This window comes from Salvia splendens, chromosome 11 (assembly GCF_004379255.2).
Source record: "Salvia splendens isolate huo1 chromosome 11, SspV2, whole genome shotgun sequence".
In the NCBI taxonomy this organism is placed as follows: domain Eukaryota; kingdom Viridiplantae; phylum Streptophyta; class Magnoliopsida; order Lamiales; family Lamiaceae; genus Salvia; species Salvia splendens.
Window position 1 is genome coordinate 8,950,251 of NC_056042.1, and position 19,016 is coordinate 8,969,266.

At 37.0% G+C, this 19,016-nt stretch overlaps 1 protein-coding gene across 1 annotated transcript; it reads left to right on the top strand.

Moving 5' to 3' along the window:
* The first annotated feature begins 756 nt into the window (after positions 1–756).
* Positions 757–1,579, top strand: LOC121755380. Its single transcript, XM_042150684.1, has 2 exons — positions 757–1,053; positions 1,138–1,579. Exons 1-2 carry the CDS (start codon positions 778–780, stop codon positions 1,321–1,323), a joined length of 462 nt encoding a protein of 153 aa, XP_042006618.1. The 5' UTR covers positions 757–777; the 3' UTR covers positions 1,324–1,579.
* Positions 1,580–19,016: the final 17,437 nt, after the last annotated feature.

Here is a 19,016-nt window from a genome sequence, read left to right on the forward strand (position 1 = left end):
ACAACAACTCCATAGAGTTGTCTCTTAATCTGAAGTTTATCATTGATGCCTATGTTAAATTATAAGAATATCAGTGTAACTTTACTCTACACTTATTGGGTAGTGACAATAGATTTACTTTTTACAGTGAAAAGTGAAAATTCATAGAAGCTTTATAGCTCGGGTTGGTTACGGCATATGGAAATTTGATTGCTTTTTGCATGGATTTTATGTCATAGCATGTTGCATAGCTTTAATCCACATGTATCATGTTTGTAAACTCTCAATGTGCAGAGGTAGTCAATAAATGCAAATTCTCAGATCATTTGTTACATAGTAAATTTTACAGTACATAATTCTCAGATCATGTATTGTTTTGGGAGCTTTATTAGTAAAGTGTTTATTAACAAATTTAATAAGCTTTCATGGATCATTGTATGTTGTAGAGTATTGTAATATTTTTTAAGTAAATGCAGTAAAGTAAAGAAATTTTACCACTTTCATACTTGGCTTTTCTATAGCTAGGTGTCAGACAATCCTTACACATGGATTTGAAGCAAAATATTTCCATTGTACTATACATGGATTTGAAGCAAAATATTTCTCATTGAAGTACAATATTTCTCCATGCCACAATATTTGATGTCAGCCTTTTAGATAATATAAATATGGAGTAATGTTATTCAATTGTTCGTATACACTCATCCAAATTCAAAAAAATCTTAGGTCCCACCTGATATGAATCCCAACTTCAAAGCTCAACATGAGTATTTCTACCATGATGGGTGGACACCTGAAATGGATAGCATAATACTCAGCAGTCTTTTGAGAGAGAAGAAAGCGCATAATTTTGAGGGCATCGTCATCCCGGTGGAGTTCTTGTATGAGGCTGAGGCAACTCTCGAAGAGGATATTGGTGTGCGAGTCAATAGGGATGACATCTACAATCGTTTGCTATTTCTGGAACGTCGTTATCGGTCCTTCAAAGGAATAGTCGAGCATGCAGGTACGAGGTGGGATAAACCATCGAACAAGGTCTTTGCTTCAGAGAAAACATGGGCTGCTCTTTTGAAGGTGCTATTATTAACTTTTTGAGTTTGAACCCTGTCACAGTAGAAGGTGTTATTTTTTTTAATATGTTTCTTATTATCTCTTCAGGCTTCTGAATTTCTTGGAGCATATATTGTTGATGGCGAACCCGAATACAAGCAAATGCAAATGATGTTTGGTGGTGAAGGTTTACAGCTGGAAAATAATGAAGATGTCATCACCATTTTCGACACCACTTTGGAAGCAGAATTTGATGACACAATGTGTTCGGGAAAAGCACACGTCACTGGGTAAGATGAATCCACACAAACTTTTCGATGATGTCGAAAATGCCTCTGACCGCGAATCTACGAATGGTAAAGGAACTAGATCATCAAATGATACTTCTTGTGCTTCATCTAGCCCGAATGCATGGTGGCGTCGTCCGTACAAATGAAATTAAGTCCCAACATGCAACGTTCCATAAGTAATATTAGGATATCCATTTGGATAATAAGTCACCTGTGACATGCTATTTTCTTTTGCATTTGTCTGTAGTTTGGATTGTGTAAGCTATGTACTCATATTTGAATGTAAGATTTCTAGACTCATGAACCTCATTAAGTAGTATGTAAGCTTATTATCATTTCTGCTCTTGTAGCAACTTGAGTTGATTTCACCTTCAGTTCCCTTTTTGTTACAAACCCATATTTTCGATGATGGCGAACAAATTTGTTATGAATCCTCCAATTCACCATTATCTATGTCCTGCCTATATCTCTCAAATCCAAAAATAAGGACACAGGATCAAGATCATGATTATGAAAATAATAGTAGATGCTACATACAGATCAGATATTATCAAACGATGTTGACATTTTCTAAATTCTGTAATTACATCAACTCCAACAAAACTAGAATGCCAATGTTTTAGGCTTACACACCAAAAGCAACAATGGAGTTAGAGAATTACAGATTACTAGAGTGCCAATGTTTTAGGCTTACATACCAAAAGCAAATTACCAACAAGAGTACATATTCTTGTTACACAAAATAACACAGTAGGTCATCACCTACATCCTTGCATCAGGTGTGCTTCTCCAACATACGCACCACGCACGTATGACAAAAAGCATCCGGAAGAGACATGAACAAGTCCAAGCGCTGCACCTTCTCAAGAATTATCCCAGCGGCATCAAGCTGCTGCCCAAGAGTGAGGCCTTGAATATCTCCGAGAATTGAAAAAACTTCCTTCCTTGCTTTGCTAACATCAAACTCATAGCCAATCCTATTAGTCAACTTATCAAGCCTTGAGTTAATGTCTTCATTGCTTTTAGCAAGCATCTCCAGAAGGATATCAGACCTATCAACAACCTTACGCTTCTTATTCTTTTTCTGAAATGACTGAGTATCATTGTCACTTGCAGTTTGATCCAAGCCTTGAGGAGAGCTCTTAGTATTCTGTGGATTGGCACCAGAAGGTGCACCAGTACTTGCAACATACTCACTGTCTCCATTTTCAAGGAATGGGATACCAGTTGAGTAAACTTCTTTAGACATTTCACTCAGATCCGCAGCAGTAGTGCCTACAGCACGATCTTTTCCAAATATCTCCTTCCATGCATCCCACATAGGCCATGACTTGAAACGCATGTTGCGGGCTTCCTTATCCGCCTAACACAACAGTAGTAAACAATGTAATTTGAACAAATGAGTATTAACTGCCCATGTTATAAATTCAATGAAAAAATATAGCATTCACATAACCATCACAATGCATACCTTAATGATTTGTTCTCACTAGTCATCGTCACAGTCAATCTTGTAGTCATTATGCAGGTTGAAGCCTACACCGCTTCGTCCGAGGATTCCACAAAGAGAGTTGTAACTTTTTTTCCATTGGGAAAACTTGGATGTGATATGGGGGCTTGTCTTCAAGTCAGTACGAGGGAATTCACGCTTCAACGCCTCCATAATACGACAGGTAGCCGCCACGGAAACCGTTATCCGCTTTCCATCCAATGACAACGAGGCCCTTCATATTTGACAGCAGCACCTCCTCTTCACGAGGAGACCAACTTCTACGAGTACGATCAATCTTCATTTTGCGTGTCACCCTCCCCTTGTTTAGATCTGCATCAGTTATAATCATAACACATCCAAGCCATATTCATGCTACTAACCAAATCATATCATATAGTATAAAAGAGAAGTTCAGTACTCTAACCATTGTGAGTCTGATCTGGATCGTCATTGTCACGGGATAGGTAGGAGTCTTCCATGGTTAGCGTACCTATAAGAAGTGAAAATGTTGAGGGTCAAACTTGGTTTTATTTTATTGCACTAAACTTTTTATTGTTATAATGTGACTCTTTGAGATGGATGAAAGAATGTATACATTCTTCATAATATGACAGTAATATGATAGAATCAGAATATTTATTCATGAGATATTTGGTTTTAATTAAATCTAAAATTACATCAAAGGTAATTAGTCATTGGTTGGAAACAGAACAACTGTTGAGAGATTAATTGATTTGGGAATAATGTCCTTTATTCTGCCTAAATTCAAGCATATTTATTTTCCCTGATATATTTTGAGAAAATACAAAATGGCAATCAAAATAAAGTTTGAAACACCATCACAACGAGAAGAGACATACAAGTCCAGTTAAATCGAACTCCATTAAGTCAGGCAACATTCAACCAACATATTACAGGGTGTGTTGGCTTGACAAACTATACACAAAACCATTTCACATTTTACTCAAGTGACATCAAGCTTAGAAAACAAGTACACTGTATCGAGACTCTAAAATTTCTTCATACATCCCATTTTTTCCCTTACCAATTTGTGACTTCTAGTTTAGACGAGTAACTTCAATATTCAAAAAAATATTCAACAAAACTTGTAGGAAGAAGAAAATCAGAGTGAAATACCAATTGTTCAAACTCTTGATTCCTCCGTCTATGTCCGCCGCTTCAGTGAAGAAGAGAAGATGAGTGTGGGCTGCGCTTAATTTGTCTAAAGCGCGATGTAGAGCCTTATTGCTGCTAGGGTTTTGAAGGGTAAATTTGGGAATATACTTCCATGAAATAATACTTCAATTGTATCAAACACATGTGTAGTTGTTCTGAAATATATTCAGAGAGTATCAAACGTATGGATATAAACTTATTTTTCCTAAAATATGGATTCTATTCAAATTTATATTCTGACTTCAACATTTCTATTATAGGTTATCAAACCAGCCCTTAGTAAATTCAAGTTTACTAAACTTTTATAGCATTAGGATTCACATGTCCTAATCTATAGTGCTACAAATATGAGGAAGTATTGGCATTTTCATTATTAGCCAATGTCTTTTCAACACGGCGAATAGCCGATACACTTTGTTTAAAAAGACCATCGGTTACATAACATTTTCCGATGGATTTTCCAAACTTATATACAAAGAACTTATCGAATTCAAATATAAGGTAAAAACCATATATACAAGTATTGATCCGGAAACTATGTTCTTGCGTATGTCCGAGACATGTAACACTTTCTTAGAGTGATTGTCACGTCGGACGTCATCTTGAGGACCATATCTCCTAAGTCGACACATTTGGATGAGACTTGGTTTCCTATGTTGAGCTTCCTCCCCTCAACAGTCTTGTAAGTATAGAACTTACTTTTATCGGCACACACGTGGGCAGTGACGCCCGTGTCGATGTACCAACCTCCTTTATTCTCGACGTGGTTGACTTCTTCAGTTACCACGACGGCTATGTTGCCTTTGGCATATTTGATAAATTTGGATCCACCAACCTTCTTGGTTGGTGGCTTTATTTTTCTCCCGACATCTCTCATGGAATGGGTGGGGCCAAATGTCTCCCGACATTTTGTCAAGACACGGACGGGTGTCAAACGTCTCCCGATATTTTCTAAGGGACCGACGTGTGCCTTATGTCTCCCGACATTTGCTAAAGCACGAACAAGAGCCAAATGTCTCCCTATGTCTCCCGATGAACGGGGGACCGACGAGTGCAAAATTTGTCCAGCCATTTCACATGGGATGTAAGGGTGCAAAACGTCTACTGACATTTCCTAAGGCACGGATGGGAGCCCAGGTCTCTCGACGAACAGTAGACCGACGGGTGCAAAATTTGCTCCCGACATTTCCCACGGCACAGATGTGTGCCATACGTCTCCCGACAGATTCTAAGGCACTAACGGGAGCGAAACGTCTCCCATGTCTCCCGACGTTTTGAAGACAAGGATGGGGTGAGAAATGTCTCCCGATATTTCTCATGCCACGGACGGGAGTCGAATGTCTCCCATGTGTCCCGACGAACGGGAGACGTCCCTTGAGACCAATGGGACACGCCCAACGACCCTATCCATGGGAACGACGGGAGACGTCCCGTAGAATTTCCCTGTCATTGGCCATTCATGAGGTATCTCTCCCACATTGGAGTCAGTCGTGTTGATCCCAACGGCATCAACTCTCGTGTTGGATATATACATTTTGGGTTCGACACGGGTTTTAATGCAAAATTAGTAAAGTAAGAGATAGGTAGAGAGAAAAGTAATTAAGTTTTGTTAGTGGAGAATGAGTCACAAATCATTAGGAAGAAAAAAATATCTAAAATTAGAAAGTGCATATTCTTATGGGACTGGTGGAGTGTATATCTTCATTTTTCCAATCCATCTCATAAGAACTACTCCTACAAGGTTTAGTTTAGGACATTTCTTAGATGAGTGAGCCACTATTAATATCACCAGGAGCGTACGAGTGAAAAAAAAGTACTCAGAAAAACTTAATATTTGTATGTGAGACAACCCGGTATAGGAGCCGGGTCTGTACCTGAATGAGAGTATAGAAATAGAAATGTTGAAGAGATAAAGAGAAAATGGATAAATGAGTTTTGACTTATGAAGTGCATATTTGTCTATTTGCCTCCACTATTATTTTTCACTATCCAAAAATACTACTCTCTTCGTCCATAAAGAGTATACACTATTTCCTTTTTCGTCTGTCCCCAAAGAGTATGGACATTTCCATTTTGGAAACTATCTTCTCTCTAATGAGGTGAGATTCATTCTCCACTAACAATAATTAAAAAACTCTCTATCTATCCGGAAGGGATTACCTCATACATTTGCATACTACATTTTATAATACACCATTAAATAGTTGACAAGTGGATCCTAATTAGTGCTTAAAAAAGTTATTTCTAAAAATTATTTCCTTCACTTTCTTGCTACCATATTTAATCAAAATAATTTTGTTAACTCTTGTTAAAATAATATTATAGGTTAAATTTTACTTTTTTAAAAAGATTTATATAAAAGAGTGTACATTTACGTATTATAAAAAAATATAAAAATGTCAAAATTTCCCTTTTTATTTTTTATTTTATTTTATTATGATGATTTATTTTTCAAAAAGATTTATATAAAAAGAACGTCTCTCTTATATAAAATAAACTAAAGTTTGACCAAATTTTATGTTTTATATAGCTATTATCTTAATATAAATAATATAAATATATATTCTATAAAAATAATTATAAAATTTTATTAAGTTAAAAAAGTTGACATAATTAGTTGACTATATTTGTTAAAATCCGGTCTCATTATACTAGAATCAACCAATTATGTCAAACTTTTTTTTAATTAATTAAAATTTTACAATTATTTTTATGGAGTACTATATTTTGTATATTATTTTGTATTTTGACAATAGCTATATAAAATATGAAATTTGGTCAAATTCTAGTATATTACATTTTTATATAAAATCGACATCTTATACAGATATTAAAAATTATACAATCTCAATAAAATTAGAAAATAAATAGTAATAAATAAAATTTTAAATTTTTTGGAATACATAAAAATTTAATCTTTTAATATAAATATTGTGAAGTAAATAAAGTTTGACTTATTAAATATTTTTAACAACAGTTACGTAACTTCTTTGATTAAATATAATAAGCAAAAGTGCATGAAATAACAAAACTACTTTGATTAAAATATGGTAGTAAGAAAGTGAAAGGAAATAATTTTTAGTAATAACTTTTTTACCATTAAATGGGATACACTTGTCAAATGTTTAGTAGTGTATTATAAAATGTAGTATGTAAATGTATGAGGTGGTCCCCTTCCGCTATCTATCTCTCTCTTACTTTATCAATAATGCATTAAAATTCGTGCCGAACCCAAAATTATACTCTTCGGGGACGAAGGGAGTAAGTAATTTTTATCAATGTATTACAATTAATTGTTAAAGTTTATTTCTAAAGACATTTTAAGTTCAGTTTAAAAAGGTTTCACATATAGTCTAAATGAAAATATCAATGAGATTTGGGTGCACCAGCACAACCATTCCAATTGTATCATCCACAAATTTTATACTACGAATTATTATTAATAATTAGACGAGGATAATTCCATTCAAAAATCATACAGACAGAAGTAATAAACCCATCATAATATCCATCTCATCTTATTACTGCAGCATAGTGCTTTATGCCATCCACAACGTTGTCACTATACCGTCCCTTAACCGTCCCTTAAAACACTATTTGCGGGCCCCACTGTACTTTTTTACTACATCCATTAACTAAGGGACGGAACCTGCAACCATCCGTCTCTTAACCGTCCCTTAAATTACTATTCATTCAATTTCATTTTTTAATTTTTTTTCCAACAAATTCAATTAATAAAAAACACACTTCATTAACAATAAAATAAAATTACAACATAAAATAAAAATACAACTTAAAAGTTAAAAAATTAAAAAAACACACAATTAAATCCTAAAAAAATAAACGTGGCATAATTTAAAATACAATTTTATAGAAAATATAAAAACTATTCCGCCGGCGAATCATCCCCTGAAGGCGGTGGAGGTGCACTAAAGCCGGTAGGAGGCGGAAGGCCAAGTTGTGCTGACATAAAGACAATTCCGTTCCACCAGGCTTGGTACTGGGCGGGCATAAAGCGGGAAGTGTCTGTCATTGTGGTAGTCATGTACATGGCCATAAGAGAGTTCGAGCCCCCCCCGAGCCCGAGCCCGAGCCAGCCTGGCTTGATTCGCCTCGGCCCTTCCTCGCTCTAGCCGCCTTCGCCGCCTTGGTCCCTTGCGGCCGACGGCGCCCATGGGAGGATCCCCCGGCATCGCCGGCCGTGCCCTCAACCTCCTGCGAGGCACCCTCTTGTGTGCCGCTACCCTCACCGGCGTCACCAGACGAGTATTGGCCACTCGCCGTGTGCTTCGTGCGCTTGGAGGTTGAGCCCGAGCTAGAGCGGACACCGCCGGCCCAACTTTTCTCATCCTTGACGACCTGCCAAACATCAACAAATTTAATTTGTTTGCCGGTGTCGTCGTGGTAGACACGCAAAGCCGACCTCAGAATGTCGGCGCCCATAGATCCGCTTTGGCACTGAGCCGTTTCGTTCGTTTATATTCCGCAGAATCTTTTGACCTCTCTGTTGACTCGGTCAAAGTGAGCGTGAAGCATCTTATATGTGCGGCGGCGGGACCCCTTCAGCTTAATCTGGTGGTAGACCTCGAATACCTTTTCCCATAAACACTTCAGGCTTTGTTGATTCCCGACGATGGGATCGTATGAAACACGGATCCAGGCGTTGTACGCCGCCATCGTTTCTTTGCTGCTGTACGGATGTCGGCCTAGATCCTCCTCCTCTTCCGCCTCCTCCTCCTCTGCCCTGGAGCTTCCACCGCCTCAACCTCCTCTACCGCCTCGGCCTCCTCCCGGAGTGGGTTCAACGGAATAATCCTCCCGAATCTGAGATAATCCCTGCGAATACCGTGGGGCAGAGGGACGGGAGTATGCATCCACGTCAAAATTGGGTGATTCATACCCCCCGGCATCGACGAACCCTGGGTGCCCGGCGTCGACGAACCGGGACCACCCAATGTGTTGTACATGCTCGCCCAGTCGCCGAACGCGTTGAGATCCCTCCCGCCGGAGCCGCCACCGCCGGAGTTTCCATTGCCAGACATTTTGTGATGAGATGTTAGATGAAAATTGGAGAGGAAATGAAGATGATTTGGGGAGAAAAAATGTGTAGTTGTGTGTGAAATGAGGATGAATTAGGACTATTTATAGAGTAAAAAAAATAAAAATAAAAAACGGCTAATTAAACGGTAATATTGCCGTTTACAATTTTTATTATTTTAAATTCGAATTAAAAAAATGAAAATTGTAAACGGCAATATTACCGTTTAATTAGCCGTTTTTCAATTTTTATTTTTTTTTAAATTCGAATTTAAAAAAATGATTTATTGCGTTAGTGTGACGATACTCACTTGCAGGCCGGCGAGTGGGCGTCACGCATGGCGCCTGGGCGCGCCACATTGCCTCGGCGCGTGGCGAGACGGCTTGTCACGCCGTGACGGGACGCGGGACGGGATCGGGACGGGCTGGGGACGAGACGGGGCGCCGCAACGCATCGAGCCACCGTCCCGTCCCTCTGTGACGGAACGCAGCGCGTTGCGGGTGCCCTCAGTGTTTTGAAGAAAAAAGTTTATGATATGTTATAATCGGCTGGAAGACAACCAATGAGAAGTTGACAGCGTAGACACTTTATGTCTCTGTCTTAGAGCATCTCCAGTGGCGGACGTCCGGTCGGACGTCCGGTCGGACATCCGGTCGGACGTCGCGACGGGCGACCCGGACGTCCGCCATTGTGGCGTTTGGGGTCGGATACGGACGTCCCGTGAGGACGTCGGGTGTCCTCGGACGTCCCTGCGACGGGCGGGCGGACGTCCGCCACTGTGGCAAGGGTCGGACGTCCCGCTCGGACGTCCGAAATTTTTTTATTTTTTTTAAACCCTATATATACGGCTCGTTGAACTTCATTTCATTTGCACCACTTGTTGTTAACAAGTTTCGGTATGTCCACAAGTTGTTAAACCCTATATATACGGCTCGTTGAACTTCATTTGCACCACTTCATTTCATTTTTTAAATAGTCGATTTGCTGGCCTCTACCAAAACAACCTCCGCCAGGCAAGCAGCGGTATGTCCGAGGAGGATGTCCGGAACCGTGCCTTTGCTCAGTACCCTGACAGAGCCTTGAAATTCAAACAATTCGACCAGTGGGAGGCCTTTCTCGTGGTGAAGGATTCCCCAAAGTTTTGTGGGGGAGTCGAATCGGGCTGGGCGAAGTGGACGAAGATCAACGCTTCCGGTGAATACAGCAGCAGTGCTGGTTCGCACGAGCTCCCGGAAGCCGATGAAGTGTCCCCGCTACCGCAATCAGACTCTCGCCGTCGTCGTCGCCCGGTTGGGCAAAAGGCTGCGCAACGGAGGGCTAGGGGAACCAGCAGCGGTAGCGGGTCGTTCGAGGTTGAATCGGAGGCCCCTGCTCCCCAAGAAGATATCGACCGCCTCGCCCGCGCGCAGTTAACGACAAGCTTGGTCCGGACCATGCATAGGTGGCATAGCACGACCGATCCGCTGTACAAGAGGATGCTGAAGGATGTCATCGATGGATGTCGGCGCGATTTGGGGATGCCCCCCATTGGAGATGATGGCGCCGAGCTTAGCGGAGGGGACGACGGGGGCGGCACGGGCGACGGTGACGGCACGGGTGACGGCACGGGTGACGGGGGCGGCACGGGCGACGAGGACAGCGCGGAGTGAGCCGGGCCCATTGGATTATGTATTTTTCTTTTTTTGAATGACTATGTATTTTGCTTTTTTTTCTAACTATGTTTTTTTATGTTTTATGAATATGTATTTTTGCCCGTATTTTGCTTTCCCGTATTCCGTGTCAAAATTATATTTCCGTTTTTACATAATTAAATTATTATGATTTTTTTTATTGCGGGATGTCCTAGTGGGAAGGGCGGACATAGGAGGGGATGTCCTAGTGACGTGGCAGTGGGATGGGAAGTCCTAGTAACGTGGCAGGAGGTGTTTTTGGGATGTCCTAGTGGGATGTCCGCCCACTGGAGATGCTCTTAGTTGTATTATGTAGTAGGAGTACTTGAAAAATGGGTCAGAATATGCAATTGCATTGATGTCCGAGATATCTTAATATGCTTTTTCCTTAAGTTTTATTAATGAACCAATTAAAATCCCTATTAATTTTCAAAATATTTTAATCTATATATATATACACTCCATATTTAAGCTATTTTTCAGTAGCAATCAAATGAGTACTAGTATAATTATAATTTGCACAAGACTATAAAACATATCAAGCAAAACATAATTAAGACGTAAAAGTTTGTTTGACTATATAAAACATATCAAGCGGATATAAAATATCTCTGGAAAATTAAAGTTTGTTAGAAATCTCTTTTGGTACGTGACTATATTGTTTTTATTGATCTTCTTTTTCTTTTCTTTTTTTTTTATCATTTTACACTGATGTTTAAATTTACTACGCTTAAATGTAAACAAAAGTATGCAAGCAATCTGCTGACCCCGAATATGCAGAGTACATTAAAAAGGTTTAGAATATTTAAAAACTTATCCTAGCACAAAAATTTGCCTAGTGTTAAACAAGAAATTGAATTAGTTAAAAACAAATATGCATACATAAATTTACTAAATTCATGGATTGATTACATTCTATTTGAACGGAATTTCACAATAAAATAAGAGTATATTGATATTTTATTGAATTTTTAACGTTAAACGCAAGATTATACTTGTAATTGAATAAAAATATGCGCATCGTTGACGTTAAGTCACGGCGTATGATATTACCACCGTTAGATTTAACTAAGAGAAAAGTTTAATCCGCCTAAATTGCAACTAATTCAGATCATCCTAGTTTACTTCTCAAGGAATTGGCTTAGCGCCCGAGCTACAGAGTGGTGGGACTCGGTTTTGAAAATTTTTGGTAGTGTTTTACTAATTTAAAAATAAAATTATACTACATCCTCCATAAAAAATAGACTAATTTTATTATTTTGGACAGTCCATCAAAATTAGACAAATTCTAAATATAGGAACTTTTAATCAAATACTAACCCAACACATTATTCTAAATATAGAAACTTTTAATCAAATACTAACCCAACACATTATTCTAAATATGAACCCTACAATCCACTAATATTACTTCCACCACATTTCCCCCCCCTCTTTCTCCTACTTTACCAGCTATACATTAAAATTCATGTCATTTACAACCTTGTCTATTTTATTGAACGGATGTAGTATATATAATACTTTAATTAATGAAAGTTGAGATTTGGAAATGAGATAAAAGAGAAGGAAATAATATCATAAAAAAGATATATCAAAAAAAGTTTTTGTCAGAAAATTTTTTGGGTGTTACTCCCTCCGCCCCAATAAAGATGAATCCTTTTTTGGATGAAACGAGATTTTATGCAACTTCATTTTATATATTAAATAAAAGAAAAAAAAGAAGAAATAAAAATATTTTTATTTTTAATGATAAGTTCTTAATTGAGACAAATTAAAAAGTAAAAGTGAGTCAAGCAAAAATTGGACGGCTTTCAAAATTTATTCCCTCCGTCCCTAAAAGTAGATCACATTAGCTATTTTGAGATGTCACTTAAAAATTGATCAATTCATTTTTTTAAAATTTCTCTTCAATAAGGTGGGTTTCATTCTTTACTAACAAACTCCAATCACTTTTTTTTATCTCTCTTTTACATAACCAATTATGCATTAAAATCTTTATCATTTCAGATGTAGTATATTTTTTAGGAATAGATGGAGTAGTTATGGATTAATTTTGATTTCAACAGTCAAGAAAATAATGATTTATAATTAGCTCAAAGCGATGACTATTTGAGGTTGACACGAGTTTTAATACGTAATTGATAAAGTAAGAGAAAATAAGAAAAATTCATTGAAATTGTACTTCCTCCGTCATATGCTACTTGCACTTTTCATTTTCGGGTTGTCCTAAACTATTTGCACTATTTCTATTTTAGATAAAAATTATGGTATATAATTAAGATATTAGAATTAGTTCGTGTTTCATTTACCAAGTGTTGTCTTATTGCACTTAGAATTTTAATTTAATTACACTAATTACTCATATTTAAATGTACAATATTAAAGTGAAAAGTGCGAATACTATGAGATGGATGGAGTATAGATGACTTTGGTTCTGTTTGACATATGGAAGAATAAATACAGTTTTAAGTAAATATATACTTATAGTATGATTTAAATATAAAAGCAGAACAGGTCCAACTCTGGGCTAGTAAATAAGGACAGCTCGTTAAAGAGATTTTGACTATCCAATGACCCTTTGCATATGCATTTCCGACTATGACGGTATTATGTGATAAGACTTATGTGATGGTTCCTAGGTTAGTTATGATTAGAGATGTCAAGTGGGCCGGGCCGGCCCAACCCAGCAGCCCGGCTCAGGCCAGGTGAGGCCCAGCTACATTTAAGCCCAGCCTGGCCCATGCCTATGTCTGTGGCGGTTCGGACCGGGCCTGTGTTTTGGTAAAAATAATGGGCCCAGCCCGAGAACATGCCCAGGCCCAGTTAGTAAGTAGGTCGGGCCGGGGCCGGGCCGGGCCGGGCCGAGCTTGGCCAAGTTCAAAATTTTTATGGTGCTAATTAAACATTAATCAATCAATATTGGAATAGTATATAGTGTAATGATTTATAAATATATATTCCCATGAAATAAGGAATCGGACTTGGATCCCCTGTCGTGGCAAAGTGCCCAGCAGGGGCTGTTGTGCAGATCAAAGCCATTCATTTATGAATAAAAGAAAATAATCTAACTTAATAAAAATCAATGGAGGGATATGATCTGCACAGCAGTCCCTGCTGTGCATTTTGCCACAGCAGTCGATCCAAGTCCTAAGGAATCAAGATTTGTTGCAATTTAATATATTCCCACAAAACTTGTGTATAAGAGCATCCACGTCCGTGCTCTTGCCAGCGAGCACGGATGTGAGCCCGACCCCACTTTTTCTGCCTGCTCTTAGGCAAGAGCACAACACCCACATCCGTGCTCTTCCGCAAGGACGAGCACAAGGGTCCCACCATTCTATTATTCAATTTAAATAAAGACATTTCCACAAAATTAAAATTCATTTAAAATACCCGGAATAATATTACAAATTACAATAAAATTAAAAATTACATAATTAAATTCCTAAAAAATAAAAATTACATAATTAAAATCCTAAAAAATAAAAATTACATAATTAAAATCCTAAAAAATGAAAATTACATAATTAAACTACTAAAAAATAAAGATTACACAATTTAAGCGTAAAAATACCCCCGGTGAAGACTAATCATCATCCGGCAATACCCCCAACGTTCTTTGGAGACCCCGTATCATCGCCACATGCGATTCGAAGTTGCTTGGGGGTCATATTTGACCTATAGGGGAGCATTAAGGTTCTTATACCCCTTAGTGTTATACACAAAACAAATCACAACCATAGGATAAATGGATCGGATGGATATGATTTAATTTGTTGCAATTTCAAAAAACTGCAGTTCCGAGATTTCAGCGGAATTAATTTGAGCGATGATTTCACAACCCAATCTCTCTCCTCTCTCCGTCAATTCGACCTCTAATTCATCTCTCTCTTCCCCCCAATTCAACCCTCCCCAAAACCCTAGATGCCGCTAAATCTCACCGCGATTTCGCCGTCAATAAGGCTGAAATTTTACATTATTTCAATAGCATACCAACTTCAGAGTGCTCTTCGACTGTAGTGTAGTGTGACGATTTTAGTTTCGGTGAACCTTTATTCGAAGGTTGTATAAAAGAGATAAATTTCTGGTAAATTTCAACCCTAAAATATCTGGGTTTTTCAATTATAAGTTTGTTCTTCAATGATTTTATGTGTTTTGCGCTCTAATTGCTTCGGATGTGGTTGATTTCTGTATATTGGGTATTTCTTCGTTTTTTTTTCATCAAAGATTAATGTTTTGATGATAAATCTACATTAAAAACTACTCCATTGTGCTTCATATTGAATCGTGTGTTCTTGATGTCTCTTGATGATAAATCTACATTGGGTATTCATCTTATTATTCATTTTGTTGACAACAACATACTTATTTACGGAGAGTCGATTTTGTACATTACAAAATTTATTTTTGAAACTATAAATTGTTGGCATTACACTGAGCATTCATTTGTGATTGTGCATCAATACAAAATAAAATTTTGTACATTACACGCTTATTAAGTGTACATTATCTGATTATATTATATGTGATACATTATCTAATCTATCATGTACATTAGTGTTGATAGAGTTACTTTGGTCAAAGCATCCTACAGCATAATGAAATTGGTACATTATTCACACAAATTAGTACATTAATTCGATAATGTACGATTATGGTTATTTAATGTACGATTATCAAAAAATCACCGTGAATACTTCTGTGAATTTAATGTACGATTATGATGGTTAAATGTATATGTCAAATTCTTATTAATATAGATTATAATGAGTTTAATGTGTTGCAAAAGTTAAATCCATCCCCCATAAGGTTTAGCAATCCATGGGGCTAGGGTGTAGTACCGACTCACTAACAAAACATTATTATGTGTACAATTTTCAGAAGTACATTGATGGAAAACATTAGATTAGTCCTTGATATCTGCTACATTAATGTGTGTTATGGTAGTTTGAGTTACATTGGCGAACATGTTCTGTACATTACGTACAATTTATTATCTACATTATTATCTGATGTACTTTTGTTTGATGTTGCTTATATTGTAATCTCCTCGTACTTTGGTTTGATATTGCTTGTAGTCTAATCTCCTCAATGTCAATATTTTTTAATAGGTACAAAGTGCTCAAAATATCTTGGTGATGAAGACTTTGAGGAGGACATGCAACCTTCCCCAACCCATGATAGTACATGCATAATTGTACATGACACTAAAATATCATTCACTGCTACAAGATGTAGCTATATATGTACATACAATATTCAATAATTTAATTACATTAATGTATGAGATTCATACATTCAAATACCATTTTCATACATTAACATCGACATTAAACTAATTCTTTCGTACATTAAACTAAGTCTTTCGTACATTACAAAACCATATTTGTACATCAAGTTCTGTATGAAACCAAAACCAAAGGATAAAAACATAAATTATAGGAAAGTGTTGGTAATATGCCCTTGCCAAATGGATTGCTAAACCCTAGGGGAAAAGAGTTATCTCCCTGCACTTGGTGAAGTTTTCGCTAGTCTGCAGGTACTACAACCTAACCCGATGGATTGTTAAACCCAAAGGGTATGGATGCAATATGCTGCAAGACATTAAATTAAGCCTTTTGTACATTAAACTAAGTCGTTCGTACATTACAGAGCCATATTTGTACATCATGTAGTCATTTACTGTTACATATTTTATGTACATCATTCGTTTACTATACCCTAGCCCCATGGGTTGCTAAACCCAAGGAGAATGATTCAAACTCCCTGCTCTTGGCGATGGTTTCTTTTGTGAGTGTGTACTACAACTTAGCCCCATGGATTGCTAAACCCAAAGAGCATGAATTCAAGTTCCTTTCAACATTATTCTCTTCAATTTGTACATTATTCAGTTTACGAATGTACATTATTAGATACTATTGGTACATTATTTACTATACCAAATCTAAAACATACATTAAAAAACAAAATTTAATTCATGTAGTGGTACTATACCCTAGCCCCAAGGGTTGCTAAACCCAAGTGGAATGATTCAAACTTCCTGCCCTTGGTGATGGTTTCTTTTGTGAATGTGTACTACAACCTAGCCTCATGGATTGGTAAACCCAAAGGGTATAGATTCAACTATCGCCAAACATTAAATACTTACACAGGTACATCATTTAGTATTACGCATGTACATTTAAGGCCACTTGACGTACATTATTAGTTCACAAAAGGTCCATATCAAATATTTATATACATTATTAGAACGCAACATGTACATTAGACGAAAAAACATGAAACAATGTACATGTCGGATTGGTTCATGCAAAAAATATAATAAAACAAAAATCACGTCTAATGTGGGTGGCGTGAATAATACGTGATATGGATATGGTATATCATAATAAAATATCAACTTAATTAAAGAAAGAATTATCATTTGTTGGTATGAATTATAATTAAAGAAATTATACGTGATGTGGAAAGATCTTCATTATAAAAAGATATGGTAATTAGAATCATACAGATAAATACGAAAACTGATTTTAATGTGGTTGACATGAAATTAGGAACATTTAAACCAATTCTAAAAGCATATTTCCTAAAGCACCCTTTTGGATTTTTTATATACTTTTTGTAATTTCCACATGGCATAATTAGGGACATTAGATGGGAATATCCAACTGTTGTAATTAGTGTTGCGTTTTCCAAATATATAGTGTAAGTCCATATATATATATATATATATATATAGGGTTGCGTTAAAGATAGAACCATTCTTAAGTGTAGAACCTAGAACTCTACATATTTTATTCATTGGATGAGGAAAAAATGACGGTCAAGATTAAAAATCATACATATTAGACTATGTTTTCACGACATTCCGGACTCAACATGTGAAAAAACTCACATGTTGATGGAAGAATGAATGAAACGAAGAAGAGTCCATGCATGCTTTATTTTTTCACTTATCTGCATTCACCCATTAATAATAGTTTTGGTTGTAATGGGAAGTTGTTGTGCAAATCAACACCATTGGATTAAAAGATCTAACGACCTCCGTTTGGCATTTGTTCTACGTTTAAGAATGGTTATACATTGATCGCAATCCTATATATATATATATATATAGGTATATATAATACAATTTGCTTACATATAGATAACTACTCTATCACTATATTCGTGAAACTATATTTGATAGAGATAAATTATTAACAACTAATCTCCATAATTATGCATATCAAAATAATTATACCATAATCAATTCTAGGATCCTCTATTTTTGAAAAAAAAATCAATAACTAATCTCTATAATTATGAATTGAATTTATTAGTATAAGTTTTGATTTAAAGTTGAATAATAGTAATTGATTAACTGAATATTTTTGCATAATGTTATTAATAAATCTGTATGTATCTTTAAAATATACTACAAAGTATAACCATACGTCTAATCAATTAATAGTACCAGTAGATATGAATATGTTATTATGTTATGCATCATTGAAGAACTAAAATATAGTAGTAAAACTAAGTAAATGTTAGATTCTGCTGGGCTGGGCGGGCCTGGGCTCAGGCAGGTCTTGGGCCTGGGCCAGGCCTGGGCTCGGGCAGGTCCTGTGTTTGTAAAATGGCCCAATTGGAGCCCAATTCATCTACTCAGCCCAATCCAGGCCCGCTTCATTTTACTAGTGGGTCGGGCCCGGACCAGCCCATACTGGGTCTGGGCCGGGCTGGGTCGGCTCGGCCCATTTGACATCTCTAGTTATGATTAATTAAGATTTCAATTAAGCAATTTAATAAAAAGTCTAGTAATATTCTTAAAAATATTTATGTAAAATTGGAGTGTGATTAAATCCTCTTGTATACTTAGGCGGCCGCATGGTGCACCTAGGCATGCACAACGGTTCGGAATCGCCGGTTTCGGTTCATGAACCGGAACCGGCCCGCCAAGGGTTCCGGTTCCGGTTCAAAAAACCGGCGGTTTACGTTGCGGTTCAAAATCGCCGGTTTTCAGCCTGAACCGCCGGTTCCGGGCCGGTTCGGCGGTTCATCCATTTTTTTTTTTTTTGCAATTTTTTTATTTGTTTATGTATGAAATGTGCGTAAATAAAATTCAAAAAAATACGATGAAAGTTACAATTTTATTGAGATTACACGTTTACAACAATTACAAATCGAAAAAACCTTGAGGTCTTGAAGTCTTAAACAAAAATTTAAATACATACGAGACTACTAGTCAACAACGAAGCTAATTGCAAATGACAAAAAAGACGTAGAAGTTCTTATAAAAAAACTTATAAGGTGATCTTTCTACATAACTAAATTAAGGA

Excerpts from the sequence above, each read along its gene's own strand:
- LOC121755380 (XM_042150684.1), top strand. The coding sequence starts at position 778 with ATGGATAGCATAATACTCAGCAGTCTTTTGAGAGAGAAGAAAGCGCAT. Across the intron at positions 1,054-1,137 it reads CATGGGCTGCTCTTTTGAAG|GCTTCTGAATTTCTTGGAGC; the intron begins GTGCTATTATTA and ends TTATCTCTTCAG.